The following is a 19,147-nucleotide window of genomic DNA, read 5'->3' on the forward strand; positions in this document are numbered from 1 at the left end:
TTACCTCCTGGAGTCCGCTTTCAGCACTTGCTATGGTGGCTAAACTTCACACTACCTGCAGCTTTCCCAGTGAGTGTTAACCTTGGCTTTCATTCGCTTCCTAAAAACACTACTCCAGCCTTGTTCTATTGCCTACAGTTTCATGACGTTCGCATGGAACTTCTCCATAGTACCTTTCTATACACTGATGGCTCTCGGACTGACCGTGGGGTCAGGTGTGCCTTTATCATTGACACCCGTGTCTTTCGATTTTGGCCTACAGCACACCGCTCAGTATTTATAGCCAAGCTCTTCGCCCTGTATCAGGCCACAGAGTGCAATTGGCGACACAGCCTTTTCAATTGTGTCCTCTGCTCAGTCTCACTCAGTGGCCTTCAAAATCTGTGTGTGGTGTACACCACCCATCCCTTAATTCAGCGGGTCCAGGAAAACTGTTACTCGCTCACTCGTGGTGGAGCCAGTGTGATATTTCTGTGGGCACCTGTCATGTCAGTCTGCCAGGAAACGAGCCTGCTGATGCTGCTGGCAAGGCTGCAGTCGTCGTAACTCAGCCCCCTAGTTCATATATTCCCTCTGATGATCTCTGTGTTGCTGTCTGTCAGGAGGTGGTGTCCCTTTGGCATTGCCAATGGTCCTCTCTTCACAGGAATAAGCTCTGGCTTATGAAGCCTCTCCCAGCGGCTTGGACGACCTCCTCTCTGCCCTCCCACGGGCACTGCCTTTTTTAGCCATCATCATATGATAAGTGGCGCTACCCCACCACTTTGTACACATTGCACCCAGGTTTTAACTGTCCGCCACTTCCTGATGGAATGCCTATTTTTTAACCATTTACATTCCCACTTAGGTTTGCCGTCTGAGCTATCAACTGTTTTAGCAAATAATGTGTGGGCTGTCGATTGCGTTTTACTTTTTATCCACCAAAGCAGTATGGTGAAAGCCATTTAATATTTAGTTTTATACCTTTGTTTCTGTATGGTGTCCTTTTTAGCCCTTTTCCCATGTGTCTGTTTTTAGCCGTCTTCTATTATGTCAATTGGGATTGACGTATAATCATTTTTTAACTCCTCTCTGTCTTCGTATTCTTTAGATTTGACTTGGGCACATATAACCCCACTTGTTTTTCAGCCCTAAGGCAAAACAAAACCAGACCCTTCTCTGATAATATTCCTTGTAATTTCACATCATTCTGACCAGTGGTGTTATTTCTACTGTGGTTTGAAAGTTTAACTGTAATTATAATCACCCTCTACATAGAACACAGGTATGTACCGTAGTGTTTTTATTTGTTTTTTATCGTTATTGTGCTCATTAAACATTTATTTATGATTTACCCACTGAATTATTGATATTTCTGTATTATCAGAGTTTTTTTATAATTCGAGATTGAATTACTGGGGCTCTACTGAAAATATATTGTGCAGATAAGAGAGAGTTTAAAATACAAGAAAATTTATTAATCTACAATGAAAAAAGGAGTAGTAATTAGTCCATTGTCACTAATGTTGCATTAGACTTACGAAAATAAGAGTTAACACAAATCAGAGAGGTTTTTAAAATACTAAATATAATTTTCTAAGATAGAAGAAAGCAGAGATTAATAAAACAGGCAAAGGTGGCAGACTGGATGGGTCTTCTGTATAGTTTGCACTTATGGCAGATGCCAACAGAAAACATGTTGGAATTATAGTAATTCTTAATAATTACGGTATTGCATCTACTTAAAAAAATAGAGAGTAATTTACTTGAATTGTAACCTAACCATAATTTTTCATTCATATCATTACATTTGGCAAAGCATTGAATAATAAAAGATATTTTTTAAAAATTGTCCAAAATTTCAATTTCTTATATTTTTATTGTTTATTTCAGTATAATAATGTAATCTGTTTTTGTTGAAGACAGCTAAATTCTTTTCACTATAAATTTTCAACAGTTTATTTTTATAAATTTTTGTAATGAATTATTACAGTACGCTCTTGGTGGCAGAGTTGTTTTACACAAGAAAAAATGGCCTCCATTTTACACCAATCTACCCTTCTGGGATACAGTTATGAAGAAAATGGAGAAAGTTCGAAACCATGACAAGGTAGGGCATATACACAGAGTTATATAATTTGCATCTGGTCCATTGTTAAACTTTGTTTGTAATTAACATGAAAGAAAATTACATTATGAATATTGTATGCATTTGCATGAAAAAGACTGGTACCCATTACATGAATATAGGTAGCAAATTGTTGCTATTAATACTCTGACTTGAAAGAAATAAAACTTCCTGGTGGATTAAAACTGTGTGCCAGACTGAGGCTCGAACTCAGGACTGCTGCCTTCCATGTGCAAGTGCTCTACTGACTGCGCTTGCCAAGCACAACTCATGACCCGTCCTCACAGCTTCAATTCTGCCAGTAGCTTGTCTCCTATCTTCCAAGCTACGAAGATGCAGACCTTGCAGAACTAGAACTCCTGGAAGAAAAGATATTGCGGAGACATGTCTTAGCCACAGCCTTGTGTATGGTTCCACAATTACGTTTTCACTCTGGAGTGAAGTGAAAATGTCATTCTGGAAAATCCCCCAGACTGTGGCTTAGCTATGTCTCTGCAATATCCTTTCTTTCAGGAGTGCTAGTTCTGCAGGAGAGTTTCTGTGAAGTTTGGAAGATATGAGACAAGCTACTGGCAGAATTGAAGCTGGGAAGACGAGTGGTGAGTCATGCTTGGGTAGCTCAGTTGGTAGAGCACTTGCCCATGAAAGGCAAAGGTCCTGAGTCTTGATCTGGTACACAGTTTGAATCTGCCAGGAAGTTACATATCAGTGCGCACTCTGCTGCAAAGAGAAAATGTAGTTCTTGAAAGAAATAGTTTTGTCTGCAATATTAAAGTGACTAGGTCAGCTGTTAAAATTTATAGTGTTTTGTTTAATGTAGTAATTTGTCCCTAATTTTACAATATAGTGTCACTGCATTAACTGTGAAAACATAGTTTGTCTTCATGATTTTTTGTGAAGTGAGTTGATTACCAAGTTTTTATGACTCTATGACCATTATTTTTTCTACAGTAAAATAACACATTGGCACCCCACACAGTTAAATGATCCCTCGATTTGCTTATCATTCAACTTGCTTTCAGATCAAGGCTTGTGTACGTCATTATTGTTTTGTCTTTGATGTCTGTATGCTCCAGTATTGCAGTATATTTGTTGCAGTTTTAGGAGACACACGTTATTTCACAATAATTCTGCAAATCTGCTATCATGTGCAATATCGACAACTGCAGGAACTACTATTGGCTTCTGTTAGTGTTCGATACGCCCTCTCACAAGATTTTATGCACGAGTTTTGTAGATTTATAAAAACGCACCATTCTTAGTACGATTTATTATAATTATTGTTGTAATGAAATGTCACACAATGATTTTTTGTATAAGAGTGCTCTCTCTGAAGTGAGTTGTTTTTGTCAATAATTTAAAAATTAAGCATGAAACATGCTTGTATTATAAATTGCAGTATGCCGTTTCAAGATGACCATTCAATGAACATTTATCACAAAAATGTCACCAAATGTCAGTTAATAATGCATCAATGATAAAAGCCTTCAAGAGATACTGTGATAACCAAGACAGGAAATTAAAACCACAGGACATAGTGCAGGCGTAATGGATAGTGTCATGGTTTATGGGGTTGAAGGATGTAAGTTCACGTCCTGCTGCATACATGTGTTTATTTTCATCTTAGTGTTGTTAACACTTTCAGGGGTATTCTGCAACGTTTGATGTTATTTACGTTTCTATCTAATTAGAGAACAAAGGATGAAATAAATATTTGGCAATTTTAGAGTCTTTGGGTAGGCACAAAACTGAGAGTACAGTTTTAATTCCTGTGACTGAAACGAGCAGAAATTAACTTCATATTCTTTCTTCTCAGAAACATTTGGCTCCTTATTACTGAATATGTGGTGTAGTTATCCAGGAACCTAAGAGGACAGCTTAAATTGCTGCAAGTGAGAAAGAGAGCAGTGACATTCATATTCTTCCTTGTCACAAAGTCAGTAGCAGTACTGCTGTTGTTGATATTGCGCATGACATCAGAATGTTGTCACTTTTGCAGAAAGTGTTTTAAAATGAATGTGACCCCACATGGAACTTAATCTATGAGTAAACAATGTAAGAAAGTCTTAGATGTCAGTTTGTCTTTTTTCGAAATAGCACTTCAAGTTAAGTAATTGTTGCAGTTTAGAAAGAGTGACTATGACAGTTTTGAGTGAATTGTGCATATATTATCTATAATTATGCCCTACTAACAATGGAAGAAATGAAAGTTTGCTAGGAATTGTTTACTAAAGGAAATACAACCCAAGATAGATCTGGAGTTGCTCTTGATGATGAGTGTGTGTCTAGGAATAATATATTCTAATTTTCTGTTGCAGTCTCATAATTCATGTGAATGAGGTACTGATGGGTTTATACTGATTGATATTGGTTTTTTCTGGTGCAAAAGTAACTCAGTTTTACAATGTAGTGAACGTGGTGTGGGTGGCAAAGTGTAAATTATAGAAAATGTAAGTAAGACATGTGAAAATGTAAGTAATTTGCATTTACATGGCAATAATTGTGATGGAGGAGATTCATTTTATACATAAAAAGCATGCACTGGGATCTATTAGATAAATCTAAGATTTGGTTATGTTTTGAGATAGTTAAGTGGTGAGCAGCTGGTTCTGTGCTGGCAGGTACACTGAACATGCCTCCCCCTGTACTGCAATTTGATGACACAATTACAAAACTGTGTACAGGCCTTGAAGCTGCATGTACTCAAAGTACTTAAAGCATATGAAAGCCTGCCCTGGAAGCTGTTCAGTGTAATGAATGAAGCACAAATCTTACGCTGTCAGTAGATGATTATTCTTACATGAAGAGAGGACACACTACTCTTAATGATATTGCATCTGTAATCAGTGTTGAGAATAAGACCGTGCTGGATGTGTTATGTATGTTAAAATATTGCCACCTTAGAAGGTAAAACATTAGAAGAAGCATGGCAGCAAAGTCACAAAGAATGATGCAACAAGAATTACAGTGGAACAAGTGGAGGCATGGAAGTTCAAGCTACAGTAAAAATGTGTGAGAGATCTCTCATGAAACACAGTGTAAAGTGTACCTATTATTTTGGGGCTGGCAATAGTAAAGCTTTCAGAGCAGCGTGTAACACAATCACATATGATAGACTGTAAGATAACGGAACTGGAGTATAATGTGGAACACACACAAGTTTAAGCAGTAGATTAAGAAAACTGATAACAAGGAAAAAAGGGGCAAAAACTAAAAGGCTTAAAGGTGTTGGGAGCGAAACAGACACTCTGCAAGTTTATTTTGGAAAAGCAGTCCTAGAAAACACAAGTGTACATTCTATGAAAAGACCAGTTTGGGCCACATTTCTCCCATAAGATAGCTATCAGTGAGCATCCACAACATATATTTTGTCCCAAAGGCAGTCACATCTGGTGCAGTTACTGAAATGTAGAGAGGCTGGTGAAACATACAACCATAAAAATAGGTTACCTTCTGTAATTTTAAATAAAATAAAGCCTGTGTACAGATATGTATGATTTTAAAAAATATTTACATGGAGGCACACAGAAGTGTGATGAAAGACTGAACAGTCAAATGTGGTTATAATGTCCCAAAACTACATTATTTATTTATTTATTTATATGTCTAGTTCCGTAGGACCAAATTGAGGAGCAAATCTCCAAGGTCATGGAATGTGTCAGTACATGAACTTACAACATAAGAGTAATAACACACAAAAATAAATGTTCATGAACCTGAAAAAAGGTCTGTCCATAAGTTTAAGTAAACGCTATCAGCATTACAAAAGAATCAGCTTAATTTTTCAAGGAACTCCTCGACAGAATAGATGGAGTGACCCATGAGGAAACTCTTCAGTTTCAATTTGAAAGCGCGTGGATTACTGCTAAGATTTTTGAATTTGAGTGGCAGCCTATTGAAAGTGGATGCAGCAGTATACTGCACATCTTTTTGCACTAGAGTTAAGGAAGTCCGATCCAAATGGAGGTTTGGTTCCTGCCGAGTATTAACCAAGTGAAAGCTGCTTATTCTTGGGAATAAACTAATATTGGTAACAAGAAATGACACTAAGGAATATACATATTGAGAGGCAAATGTCAAAATACCCAGACTCGTGAACAGGTGTCAACAAGAGGTTCGTGAACTCTCACCACTTATTGCCCGAACCGACCGTTTCTGAGCCAGAAATATCCTTCTAGAATGGGAAGAGTTACCCCAAAACATAATACCATACAACATAAGTGAATGAAAATAAGCAAAGTAGACTAATTTACGTGTCAAAGTATCACTCACTTTTGATACTGTTCGAATAGTAAAAATGGCAGTATTAAGTCTTTGAACAAGATCCTGAACGTGCGCTTTCCACGACAGCTTACTAACTATCTGAACACCTAGAAATTTGAACTGTTCAGTTTCACTAATCATATGCCAGTTCTGGGAGATTAAAACGTCAGGTTTTGTTGAATTGTGTGTTAGAAACTGTAAAAACTGAGTCTTACTGTGATTTAACGTTAGTTTATTTTCTACAAGCCATGAACTGAGGTCATATACTGCACTATTTGAAACAGAGTCAATGTTGCACACAACATCCTTTACTAACAAGCTAGTGTCATCAGCAAACAGAAATATTTTAGAGTTACCCATAATACTCGAGGGCATATCATTTATATAAATAAGGGACAGGAGCGGCCCCAACACTGATCCCTGGGGCACCCCCCACTTGACAGTGCCCCACTCAGATCCCACATCACAGCCGTTATCAACATTGTGAATAATGACCTTTTGCTGCCTGTTCCTAAAGTAAGAGGTGAACCAATTGTGAGCTACTCCCCTTATTCCATAATGGTCCAACTTCTGGAGCAATATTGTGAGATCAACACAGTCAGATGCCTTAGTTAAATCAAAGAATACGCCAAGCGTTCGAAACTTTTTGTTTAGGCCATCCAGTACCTCACAGAGAAAAGAGAATATAGCATTTTCAGTTGTTAAGCGACTTCTAAAGCCGAACTGTACATTTGATAGCAAATCATGTGACATAAAATGATCAATTAACCTTACATATACAGCCTTTTCGATAACTTTTGCAAACACTGATGGCATAGAAACAGGTCTAAAATTATCTACATTATCCTTTTCTCCCTTTTTATAAAGCAGCTTTACTATTGAGAACTTTAATTGCTCAGGAAACTGACCATTCCTAAAGGAAAAATTACAAATATGGCTAAATACAGGTCTAACATGTGCAGCACAGTACTTTAATATTCTGCTAGACACTCCATCATAACCATGAGAGTCCTCAGTCTTCAGTGATTTAATTATTGACTCAATCTCCCTCTTGTCTGTATCACAGAGGAGTATTTCAGACGTCAATCTCGGAAAGGCAATTGCTAAGAAATTTATATGATTTCCTGTAGAAACTAAATTTTTATTTAATTCACCAGCAATGCTCAGAAAATGATTGTTAAATATTGTACATATATCTGATTTATCAGTAACAGAAATATTATTACTGCGAACTGACTTTATATCATCGACCTTGTGCTGGATGGTGCTTTGTGGTGCTAAAATGATTTAGATGGTAACATATGACGATGCTGTTCTGTATTGTAATGATGGGAATGAAGGAAAAGTGAAGGTATTAGAACTTTTAGAGATGAATCATTACAAAAGCTTGAGAGTCCTGGACAAGAAACAGATTGATTGGACTATGCACATTGATAAAAACATCAAAAATTTACAGGCAGTTGACAGAATCATGGGAGAGAGGAAGATAAGGTGAGGAAGAACTGATTATAGTGCAGGAAGGTTTTTAACATTCATAAAGTTTATGTTTTTCAAAGAAAAGTTGTAAAATTTAACAAAAATAAATCTTAAACCTTTTTTTCACAAATTTAATTTTTTAGGTTTTAGGAACATATAGCTCCATGATGATTCAAGCTAGAACCTTCGATTTTCTCAGCTTGTTTACATAGATAACCTGCTTAAAATGGAGTACAAAGAAGTAGATAGGGGATTGTATTAAAGTGTGTTACTGTTCAAACTGAACAAAGCCCCAGGGCCCAGTGGAATACCTCTCAGATTGTATACTGAATTTGTGATTGACATAGTCCCTCTTCTAAGTGTAATCTAGTGTAGATCCCTTGAACAAAATACCTCGCCCAATTCTTGGAAAAAAGCACAGGTCACACTCATCTACAAGAAGGGTAGTAGAAGTGATCCACAAAACTGCTGTCCAATATCCTTGACATCAGTTTGTTGTAGAATCTTAAAACATATTTGGAACTCAAGCATAATGAGTTCTCTGGAACAGAATGGCCTCAATGCCAGCCAGACACTGAAAACAGCAATTGTGTGAAACTCAACTCTCACTTTTCTCACGTGACATACTGAAAGCTTTGGATCAAGGCAATCAGATAAATGCAGTATTTCTTGATTTACAAAAAGCATTAGACTGAGTATCATGCCTACACTTATTGTCAAAAGTATGATCATATGGGGTATCAAGTGAAATTTGTGATTGGATTGAGGACTTTTGGCAGGGTGGATGCAGAATGTTATCTAGGATGGAGAGTCATCATCAGGCGTAGAAATAACTTCAGGTGTTCTCCAGGGAAGTGTATCAGGACACTTGCTGTTCATGTTGTATATTAATGACCTTGCAGACAATACTAATAGTAACACCAGGCTTTTTGCTGATGATGCGTTTATCTATAATGGAGTACTATCTGAAAGAAGCTGCATAAATATTCAGTCAGATCTTTCAGAGTGGTGCAAAGATTGGCAACTTGCTCTAAATGATCAGAAATGTAAAACTGTGCACTTCATAAAATGGAAAAAAAGTAGTATCCTATGATTATAATATCAATGAGTCACTGTTGATATTGGCCAGCTCATACAAATGCCTGGGTGTCACACTTTGTAGGTATATGAAATGGAATAATCACATAAGCTGTCATCGGTAAAGCAGGTGGTAGACTTCGGTTTATTGGTAGAGTACTGGGGAAATGTAATCAGTCTACAAAGGAGATTGTTTACAAATCACTTGTGTGACCCATCCTAGAGTGTTTGCTCAGGCGTGTGGGACTTGCACAGAGAAGGGCAGCGGAAATGATCACAGATTTGTTTAATCTGTGGGAGAGTGTTAAAGAGATACTGAAGGAACTGGACTGAAAGACTCTTGAAGATAGATGTAAACTATCTCAAGAAACTCTGTTAAGAGTTCCAAGAAATGGGTTTAAATGATGATTCTAGGAATATACTACAGTCCTCTACATATCGCTCACATAGTAGTCGTGAGGAGAAGATTTGAATAATTACTGCATGCACACAGGCATTCAGTCAGTCATTATTCCCATGATTCATATGTGAATGGAATGGGAACAAACCCTAATAACTGGTACAATGGGATGTACCCTCTGCAATGCACCTCACGGTGGTTTGCAGGATATAGATGTAGGTGTAAGATGAAACACTTGAAAAAATTGCACTCAAAAACTATCCAAGTTGTATATTGAACCATTGAGATTGTTTTAGCCGTTTCATCGTAGTGCATTTCTTGATTGAAAAATCGTGAGTTCCTAAATTGTTTTATATATAATAGAGGGAAACATTCCACGTAGGAAATATATATCTAAAAACAAAGATGATTTGACTTACCGAATGAAAGTGCTGGCAGGTCAACAGACACACAAACAACCACAAACATACACACAAAATTCAAGCTTTCGCAACAAACTGTTGCGTTATCAGGAAAGAGGGAAGGAGAGGGAAAGACGAAAGGAAGTGGGTTTTAAGGGAGAGGGTAAGGAGTCATTCCAAACCCGGGAGCGGAAAGACTTACCTTAGGGCGAAAAAAGGACGGGTATACACTCGCGCACGCACACACACACACACACACACACACACACACACACACACACACATATCCATCCACACATATACAGACACAAGCAGACATATTTGAAGACAAAGAGTTTGGGCAGAGATGTCAGCCGAGGCGGAAGTGCAGAGGCAAAGATGATGTTGAATGACAAGTGAGGTATGAGTGGCGCCAACTTGAAATTAGCGGAGATTGAGGCCTGGTGGGTAACGGGAAGAGAGGATATATTGAAGAGCAAGTTCCCATCTCCGGAGTTCGGATAGGTTGGTGTTAGTGGGAAGTATCCAGATAACCCGGACGGTGTAACACTGTGCCAAGATGTGCTGGCCGTGCACCAAGGCATGTTTAGCCACAGGGTGATCCTCATTACCAACAAACACTGTCTGCCTGTGTCCATTCATGCGAATGGACAGTTTGTTGCTGGTCATTTCCACATAGAAAGCTTCACAGTGTAGGCAGGATGACCAGCAACAAACTGTCCATTCGCATGAATGGACACAGGCAGACAGTGTTTGTTGGTAATGAGGATCACACTGTGGCTAAACATGCCTTGGTGCACGGCCAGCACATCTTGGCACAGTGTTACACCGTCCGGGTTATCTGGATACTTCCCACTAACACCAACCTGTCAGAACTCCGGAGATGGGAACTTGCCCTTCAGTATATCCTCTCTTCTCGTTATCCGCCAGGCCTCAACCTCCGCTAATTTCAAGTTGCCGCCACTCATACCTCACCTGTCATTCAACAACATCTTTGCCTCTGTACTTCCGCCTCAACTGACATCTCTGCCCAAACTCTTTGCCTTTACAAATGTCTGCTTGTGTCTGTGTATGTGCGGATGGATATGTGTGTGTGTGCGCGAGTGTATACCTGTCCTTTTTTCCCCGTAAGGTAAATCTTTCCGCTCCCGGGATTGGAATGACTCATTACCCTCTCCCTTAAAACCCACATCCTTTCGTCTTTCCCTCTCCTTCCCTCTTTCCTGATGAAGCAACCGTTTGTTGTGAAAGCTTGAATTTTGTGTGTATGTTTGTGTGTGTATCGACCTGCCAGCAAAAACAAAGATGATGTGACTTACCAAACGAAAGCGCTGGCAGGTTGATACACACACAAAATTCAGGCTTTCACAACCAACGGTTGCTTCTTCATCAGGAAAGAGGGAAAGACGAAAGGATGTGGGTTTTAAGGGAGAGGGTAAGGAGTCATTCCAATCCCGGGAGCGGAAAGACTTACCTTAGGGGGGAAAAAGGACAGGTATACATTTGCGCGCGCGTGCACACACACACACATCCATCTGCACACATATGGACACAGGCAGACATTTCTCCCTCTATTATATTCATATATAATGTTAATATTCAGTGCTTAACTTCTTTTCATAAAAAACTGTAGACTAACTACTTTCACATTGGTGTGCCAGGTCGCACTTAAATGTTTTAACATTTGGCATATATTTTTGATTGACTTAAATATTGCTGCAGTTTCGCCATCAACCCACACTTCAAGTGCATATAATTTAACTAAATATACATACATATATTTTAAAAGTAAAATAAACTACGGTGTGATGCACATACAGGATTTTGTTTTCATAAACCGCCCCCCCCCCCCCCCCTCCTCTCTGTGTCTCGTGTGTGTGTGTGTGTGTGTGTGTGTGTGTGTGCGTGCGTGCGTGCGTGCGTGCGTGCGCGCTCTTTTATGGAAGAAGCATGCCGTAAAATCAAAATATATTTTTTCAGTACTTTCTCAGTTTTTCATATTTATGTCTTGCAGGTTGATGACCTGCTAATTCAGTAGTTGATTCTCCTGTGGGCCACTTTTGGTTTTCATTTCAAAAACCTTTGGCAGCTGTGGAACTACAATAAAAATATAAACAGAAATTCAGTGGTCACCTGATAATTCAGACAGTTAGGCATCAAAACACATATACTTTTAAAAAATAGAAACTAGCCCAGATCAAAGTTTCAGTTCAGTCTGACATGGTCGGTGTTTGACGCAACATGAATGCTATTGTTTATGGTGCTGTTGATGTTTAAGTTAGCAGGGGGCAGAGGTAACAGTTGGTAGGCCAATCTTATGTTCTGGAGCAGAAGTACAGGGCATGACAAAAATTAGAAGCAAATCAAAATGTTATAAATCCCACAGTTTGAACTTAAATCAAATGGAAATAGAAAAATTTCTCTTCTTTCTTAAGAAAAAAGTTACTTTTACAAATAATTTTATTTCATTGATGACTGGTGCCAGTGACACAGTTTCAACTGGTGTATTATTTAGCAAACACACACGTTTCCATATCCATTGATGAGCCAAAACATTATGATTAGGTGTTTAACAATGAGATGGAAATGGAAATGAGCGTTTGGCATCATTGGCCGGGAGGCCCCTTGCAGGGCAGGTCCGGCCGCCGTGGTGCAGGTCTTATTACATTCGACGCCACATTGGGTGACCTGCGTGCCGGATGGGGATAAAATGATGATGAAGACAACACAACACCCAGTCCCTGAGCGGAGAAAATCTCTGACCCAGCCAGGAATCGAACCTGTGCCTGTAGGATGGCAGTCAGTCACACTGACCACTCAGCTATCGGGGCGTACATGGTCCACCTTTTGTGTGCAGTACAATGATGATTGTGCATGGCATCAATTCAACACCACAGGTCCACATATGTGTTGTGGTGCATGTTTTGAGCAGCCATTTGCCAGTATGACAGTGGATACGTACACAACCATCTACCTGATGTGATTCACCTGACCAGGTGACACACTTCCATTGATCCATAGTCCAATCTCGATCATCCCATGTCCACTGCAATTGTAATTGATGACGACATTGGTCAGTGTGGAAACATGTAAGGATCATGTGCTCTAGAGCCCCATTTTTAAAATGTGAGCTGAATGATGTGCTTTGAACTAATTGTGCCTGCACCAGCATTGTATTGTGTCAACAGATTGCTGCCTATCCTGTTTTACATAGTAGGTAAATCTCTGACACCCATGCTGTTGGATGAGGTGGTGTAGGTCCAACACCTTTTTGCCTCTAACCACTTTCAGTAGATGCTCACAACAGCAGCAAGCAAGAAACTGACCAGCTTTGCCATTTCTGGAATGCTTGTTCTCAGGCGCTGAGCTGTAACAGTCTGCCCTTTGTCAAAGTTGTCTGTGTCAGAGGATTTTCCCAAACCCATATCATTGCTAGAATGATTCCCCATTCACCTCTGCTCTGCTCACATACTCCCTTACCTCATTCCCCCCTCCCCCAGTGCTAACAGGTGGCACTGAATTTCACAGTGATAACAGATTGCCATCAATCCTTTGGCAAAAGTGGCTTTGTAAAATCGCAAAACTTATTGTGTAAGGTGGCAAGTGAATGCCATGAACTTCATTAATGGCCATGTAACTGATTTATTCGCAATAACTAGGGACCTGAAAAATTAGCATTTGTGATAAATGCTAATGTAGATGTGACTTATGCGTCAAATAGTAAAAAAAAAAAAAAAAAAAATGAGGTTACCTAGTAAATGCTATTTCATAGCGAATTGTATCCAATGAACTATTTTAACAGAGATAGTTTAAAATAGCTTTATATTCTGAATTAATTGTCAACAATGTAACCAATTTTTGGTTACTGGTATTGCACATCACCTGACGGAGGCCAATTTGGAAACATTACAGTGTGTGTAAAAATATGTACATAAATTAAATAATGCAGGAACACAGTGACCACAGTGACAGATCAATGCCCTTAGTGTTGTAATGCCACACCAGTTGTGAGTGAGTGAATGGTCTAATAAAAGGTTCATGCTGCTCAATGCTACGTAGGACTCAGCTGTGGGATCTAACATTTTATAACAAAGAAGTGCGTTAAGTTCCTCTGCAAGATAAAGTGCAAAATTTGGTGTCGCATGGATATTTGAACTATTGCTGCATCTCATACTGGTAGAGGTAATTCCTGAACTATCTTGTTTAACACTGCCACCCTCAGCATGCAGTTGGACAGTAGCCGTTACCAAATGCTTTGTGTTGTTTGTTGCTCATATTTTTATTTTCTTATTTTGAAATGAGGGTGGCCCATCACAGATTTCAATTACAACCCTCACAACACCAAAAGGGATTGACAATCCCAGTGACCATGTGTCAGTTATGCTTTCGCAGAAACACGAAACAGATTTGTATGCTGGCTGACCTCTGATAGGGAGATGGTGCTTGTTACCCGACACTGTATCCCTCCCCCTCTGGTGGTCATTAAAATTAGCTTACACATGCAGCGAACTGCCACTTTGTAGAGTCCATGTTTTTGCACTACAGTGACCAGAAAACGAAATCCGTCAACTATTTCAGCCATGCCATAGGTCTTCCACTACGATGCGAATAGAACTATCGTGGATTCTACATGCTGCACGTCTTGTCGGTTCTATGAATACCCATGAAAGGCTGAAATCAATATTCTGCAGATTTTGTAATTGAATTGGGGAACTGAGTGTGTAAAGACAAATAATATCAAGAAACACATTAAATCGTAGAAACATTCTCTTAACTGGGGAAATGAGGGAGTGGTTCTGCTGCTTCTCATCAGAAATGATTTGTTGAGAACTTAAACAGTCAGGAGAACGAAACAAGAAAAGACAATTTCAGAAAATACTATTAAAGCTTTTGCAAAAACATACATTCCACTCGAAAGCTCCACCACCCTACTTTTTTGCTAATCATTTTCAAAGCACTTGAGTTTTGTCTGTACGGAAATGAATGTGACATTCTTTAAAATTTGTATGTCTAATTATTTAAAAAATAAGATGCATAATTATTACTCATAGACAATAATAATAATAATAATAATAATAATAATAATAATAATAATGAAACTTTCTGTAACTTGGATTCCACATTGCAATTTGACACTACATAACTAAATTGCTTTTTGAGAACTGAAGATGGCCTGATTCTGGGCTGAAATCAATTGTCTTCAGTTAACATAAGGCAGTGCATGTGCGCATTGAGAAAGAAACTCTTTGACTGTTTACACATAATGTATTACACCTGTGGGTAGCATTGACTCCGGACTAGGTGCAAAACGTATTTTATTGGCCTTTGGATTGCAAACACATCTTATGTTTACTCTTCATTTTTTATGTTTGACAGTTTCATGTGTACTCAACTTCTTGAAAAGTCTCATTTATCTAACTGTGTAAAATGAAATAGTTAATGCAAATATTGGTGATTCATTGACTCAGTATTATTGAATAATGGAATACAAATTGGTGATTCCTGGAATTCTGAAGAGCTCTCAGAAAACATGCAGAAAACAGTGACTCCATATCAAAAAACCAGATGCTGCTGTTACAGCTGCAAGAAGATCTACAAAGGCAAATAAATGACTTTCAAACTCAAATCGAAACACGAAAAACATAGTTATTGCCACAAATAGCAAGATGGGCTGAAAATACAATGAGCATCTTAATCAACGAGTCTAATACAGTTTCTCACACAAAAATGAAAGTGGAGATTCCTCAGTTTCTTCTGCAAAAAACCAGAGTTGTGGTAAGTGATGGTGGACTTGACATCTATGCAAAAGAACATCATCAGCGACCGCTTGAAGTTTATTGCAGCAGACAACAGTGTAGATGCCCAGGTAATAGCAGTGTCCTCGGATATTATATTGAAGCCACCCTTAGATCAATAGTATACAAGATTTGGCTGTAAAATAACAGGACTGGAGCTGTCACAGAGGAAGTACACATGCATCAAAGACGAACGACCAATAGCTGTGACGCTTGAAGCCTTCTCAGTTGAATGTGGCATCTGTGGTATCAGAAAAATGACAAGTGTAATTGTCTTGAAGTTTCACCTGAAATTCGGAATAACAGCAGCTGAAACCTACCTTTTGCCGAAAGAAGTGTATGGTGAAGATTGTTTATCACATATGCAAGTTTTTGAGTGGTTGAAGCATTTCCCGGACGGCCGAGAAGAAACTGAAGGTGACTCACATCCAGGGTGCCCTTCAACATCAAAAGAGGATGAAAATATTGAAAAATAGGTGACTTGATTGGATCAACCTGCAGTTGAATATTCAGTTAATTGATGAACCTTAGGAATTGACATAGAATGTGTAAGAAAAATTTTACACATCTAATTTAATCTGAGAAAAATGTGTGTGAAACTGGTGGCGAAAATTCTCATGATCAAACCGAAAAAAGCTCGTGGAAGCATTTGTACTGACAATTTGTGTAATATTGAAAATGAACCTAATTTCTTGGAAAGAGTGGTAACATATGACGAATCTTTGTTTTTCGCTTATGATCCAGGAATTGAGTGCCTGTCCATGCATTAGAGGGGCCCAACTTCACCAAGAGCAAAAAAAGCTTGAATGAGCAAATCAAAGCAATGATGATTTTTTCCCCCCTCTCTAGGGAACTGTGTATCTTCACTGGATTCCTGAATTTCAGACTGTTAATAAATATTATTACCTTGTGATTCTTGCTCAACTCCATGATAAAATAAGAAAAATATGCCCAAACCATGGACAAATAATTCAAGGGTTCTGCATCAAGACAACATACCAGCTCATATCGCATTGCCTCATAAGATGTTTCTGGTGAAGTATAGCATCCCGGTGTTCACCACCCTCCTTATTCGCCTGACCTATTCCCCAAGGTATAATCTGCTTTAAAAGGAACAAGATTTCAGTCCATTGAAGCAGTGAAAGTAAAAGCAGCACGTGTCATCAAGGAGTTCACACAGGAAGACATAGAGCGCTGTTTCCTTTAATATAAAATTCACAAGGCACGTTGTAGGGATAGAGGAGGAGAGTACATTGACAGTGACAATAACTAAATATGTGTGTTTTTGAAATGAAATCTTTTACATCAGTACAATCCCATTATTTTATAGCAACATCTCATCTCCATTTGAGGAAAATGCCAGTCAACCGAATACGCAAATCATTAGAGAAACGCATGCAGCAAGTATTACAGAGTGAGCATATCGGTGAGAGAAAGTCATTGGAGTTTTGACATCATGTGAGGAGCATCATTGGAGAAGACACAATATCTAACATGACATTACGTCATGTACGGGTGAGACAGATACCATTACCAGTGAAAACAACCATGGTGGCATATCCGAGACGCAACATCACCTATGTACTTGCATTGGCAGACAAAGTGTATGCCTTGATAGGTCAAGCAATCTCTTCAGTAGTGACGTGGGTAGCCAAGACATCAACTTAAAGAAGGCATTTGCCATTGTAGGATGTAAGGTCCAGCAGTTATGCAAAACACCATTTTTTCCAAGTTGCCAAACATGTTTTAGCACCACTGTGCCATCATCAGTGCGTTTCCATTTATTTAATCTGTAATGTGAACATTTTTACTAAATGATTACAAAATTATGTGAGTATTTAGTTCAAACAATAGTTCATTTCTTTTTCTTAATAACTTTATACTTGGTGTGGATGATTTTTCAGGACCACTTGTGTATTATTTATTACAGGTAGCTTGTCAACTGCAACCAAACAATGTTGATGAGAAATTTTGTTGGGAGTTAACCTACCATCTAAACGTAATTTAGTTTGTCACAATATTTTGTGCCTATATACGTTTTTACTTAAGTTTTCGTGTGGCAAGTCCTTTTATTCTCAGCATCATGTTGAGGTGTCACGATGCACACACAAATATAACACCTATTTTCACAAATAAGGTTGTAATAGCACTTTGCCCTTCACCAAAACACAGTGTAATTGTGGTTGTTGTGTATCCCACCTCACTCAGTGTTCATTTGTTCAACAGTGAGTTTGGCACCAAGAATTTGTTTACATTTTATCTTTGTGTGTGTGTGTGTGTGTAGACTTTATCTGTTTGTGTTGTCTTTTTTGTAAGATTCCTTTGAGGTGATAAATAGTGTGCCCTTGCAGAGTGTAGCATATTCAGTTATGACCTGTTTTCCTTCTGCTATTGCCTTCTGTATGTGGAAGTTTTCCTCAATGGTCAGTTTGCTGTATAGGCTGACGCTGGATTTTAGTATTCTTAAGTCTGTTTCTATTGTAGTTGGGTGGTGATTGTAGGCTATAAGATGGTCAGCAAATATGCTATGGGAGCTGTTGCTTTTTAAAGCTCTGAGATGTTCTGAATATCTGGTTTTGAAGTTTCTGCATGTTTGTCCTGTGTACACTGACTGGCAAGTGTTGCATGTGAGTTCATATATTCCTGATCTGTTAAATTTATCCGTGGGTGTTTCTTGTGTTCTGCTTTTTTTCAGTTAGTTGACTAAAACGAAACACTTAAAATGAGAATTGGATTGTATGGCATCAACATACAAGTCTTATTAATAACACTTATCTATAATCTATCAATAATGTGGGCAAAATGAAACAATAGAAAGTCTAGGATAGCATAACAATAATATATTAATACCCACCATAAAGAAGAGTCAGTGAGTTGCAGACGGGCACAGTGAAGACACTAATAAATATTTAATCTTTTGGACAAGAAGCCATCCTCCTTGACAAAGAACAGAATGCGTGCACGCGCGCCCACACACACACACACACACGCACACACACACACACACACACACACACACACACACACACACAAACACACACACACGACCATATGTGTGTGAATATGTGCGTGGGAGGTGGTTTCTGACATTCCAAAGAAAAACTCAACCACACAGTTTGAATTTTCACTTGAATTTTAATGAACTTTTGAAATTTTCTGACTAAAACACAGACACATGTTGGTCAAAAACCAGCCAAACTGGCGCCATGTGCCCAGTTATTTGTACAGGGTGACTCAGCTGCCCCTACTACCGTCATGTTATGCAGCCTACAATGTGATAGCTGACCTTAATAAACTACATGCAAGATTTTCATGTTCTCTCGCCTGCTATGCACAAACTGCTATTCCTACAGAAAAAGTGAACAGGATCATTTTGAAGATAATCTAATGTTGTTAAATTTTGTACTTGGATATGCTTTCACTAGAGGCTGTAGTTTTCGAGTTATTCAAGAAAAAACATACAAAAGTAACCTTCAAATGCATCCCCACTCCCACACTCAGCCCCTGCTGGTCAGGATTTCTAGTATGTTGTTTATGGCACTCTCTCCTACTGTTGTACAAATTTTTGGGACTGCACGAATTATTTCCCACATTTTAACTTTTTTAATCTTCATTGACTGGTCTTATT

At 38.6% G+C, this 19,147-nt stretch overlaps 1 protein-coding gene across 1 annotated transcript in view; it reads left to right on the plus strand.

Moving 5' to 3' along the window:
- Nucleotides 1–19,147, plus strand: part of LOC124608695 (28S ribosomal protein S5, mitochondrial) — a 102,377-nt gene that overhangs the window by 75,745 nt on the left and 7,485 nt on the right. The window contains exon 9 of the mRNA XM_047140007.1: nucleotides 1,973–2,089. Within this exon, the coding sequence (XP_046995963.1) occupies nucleotides 1,973–2,089 (117 nt within the window). The remainder of the gene's footprint in view (nucleotides 1–1,972; nucleotides 2,090–19,147) is intronic.

This window comes from Schistocerca americana, chromosome 1, assembly GCF_021461395.2.
Source record: "Schistocerca americana isolate TAMUIC-IGC-003095 chromosome 1, iqSchAmer2.1, whole genome shotgun sequence".
Lineage (NCBI taxonomy): Eukaryota > Metazoa > Arthropoda > Insecta > Orthoptera > Acrididae > Schistocerca > Schistocerca americana.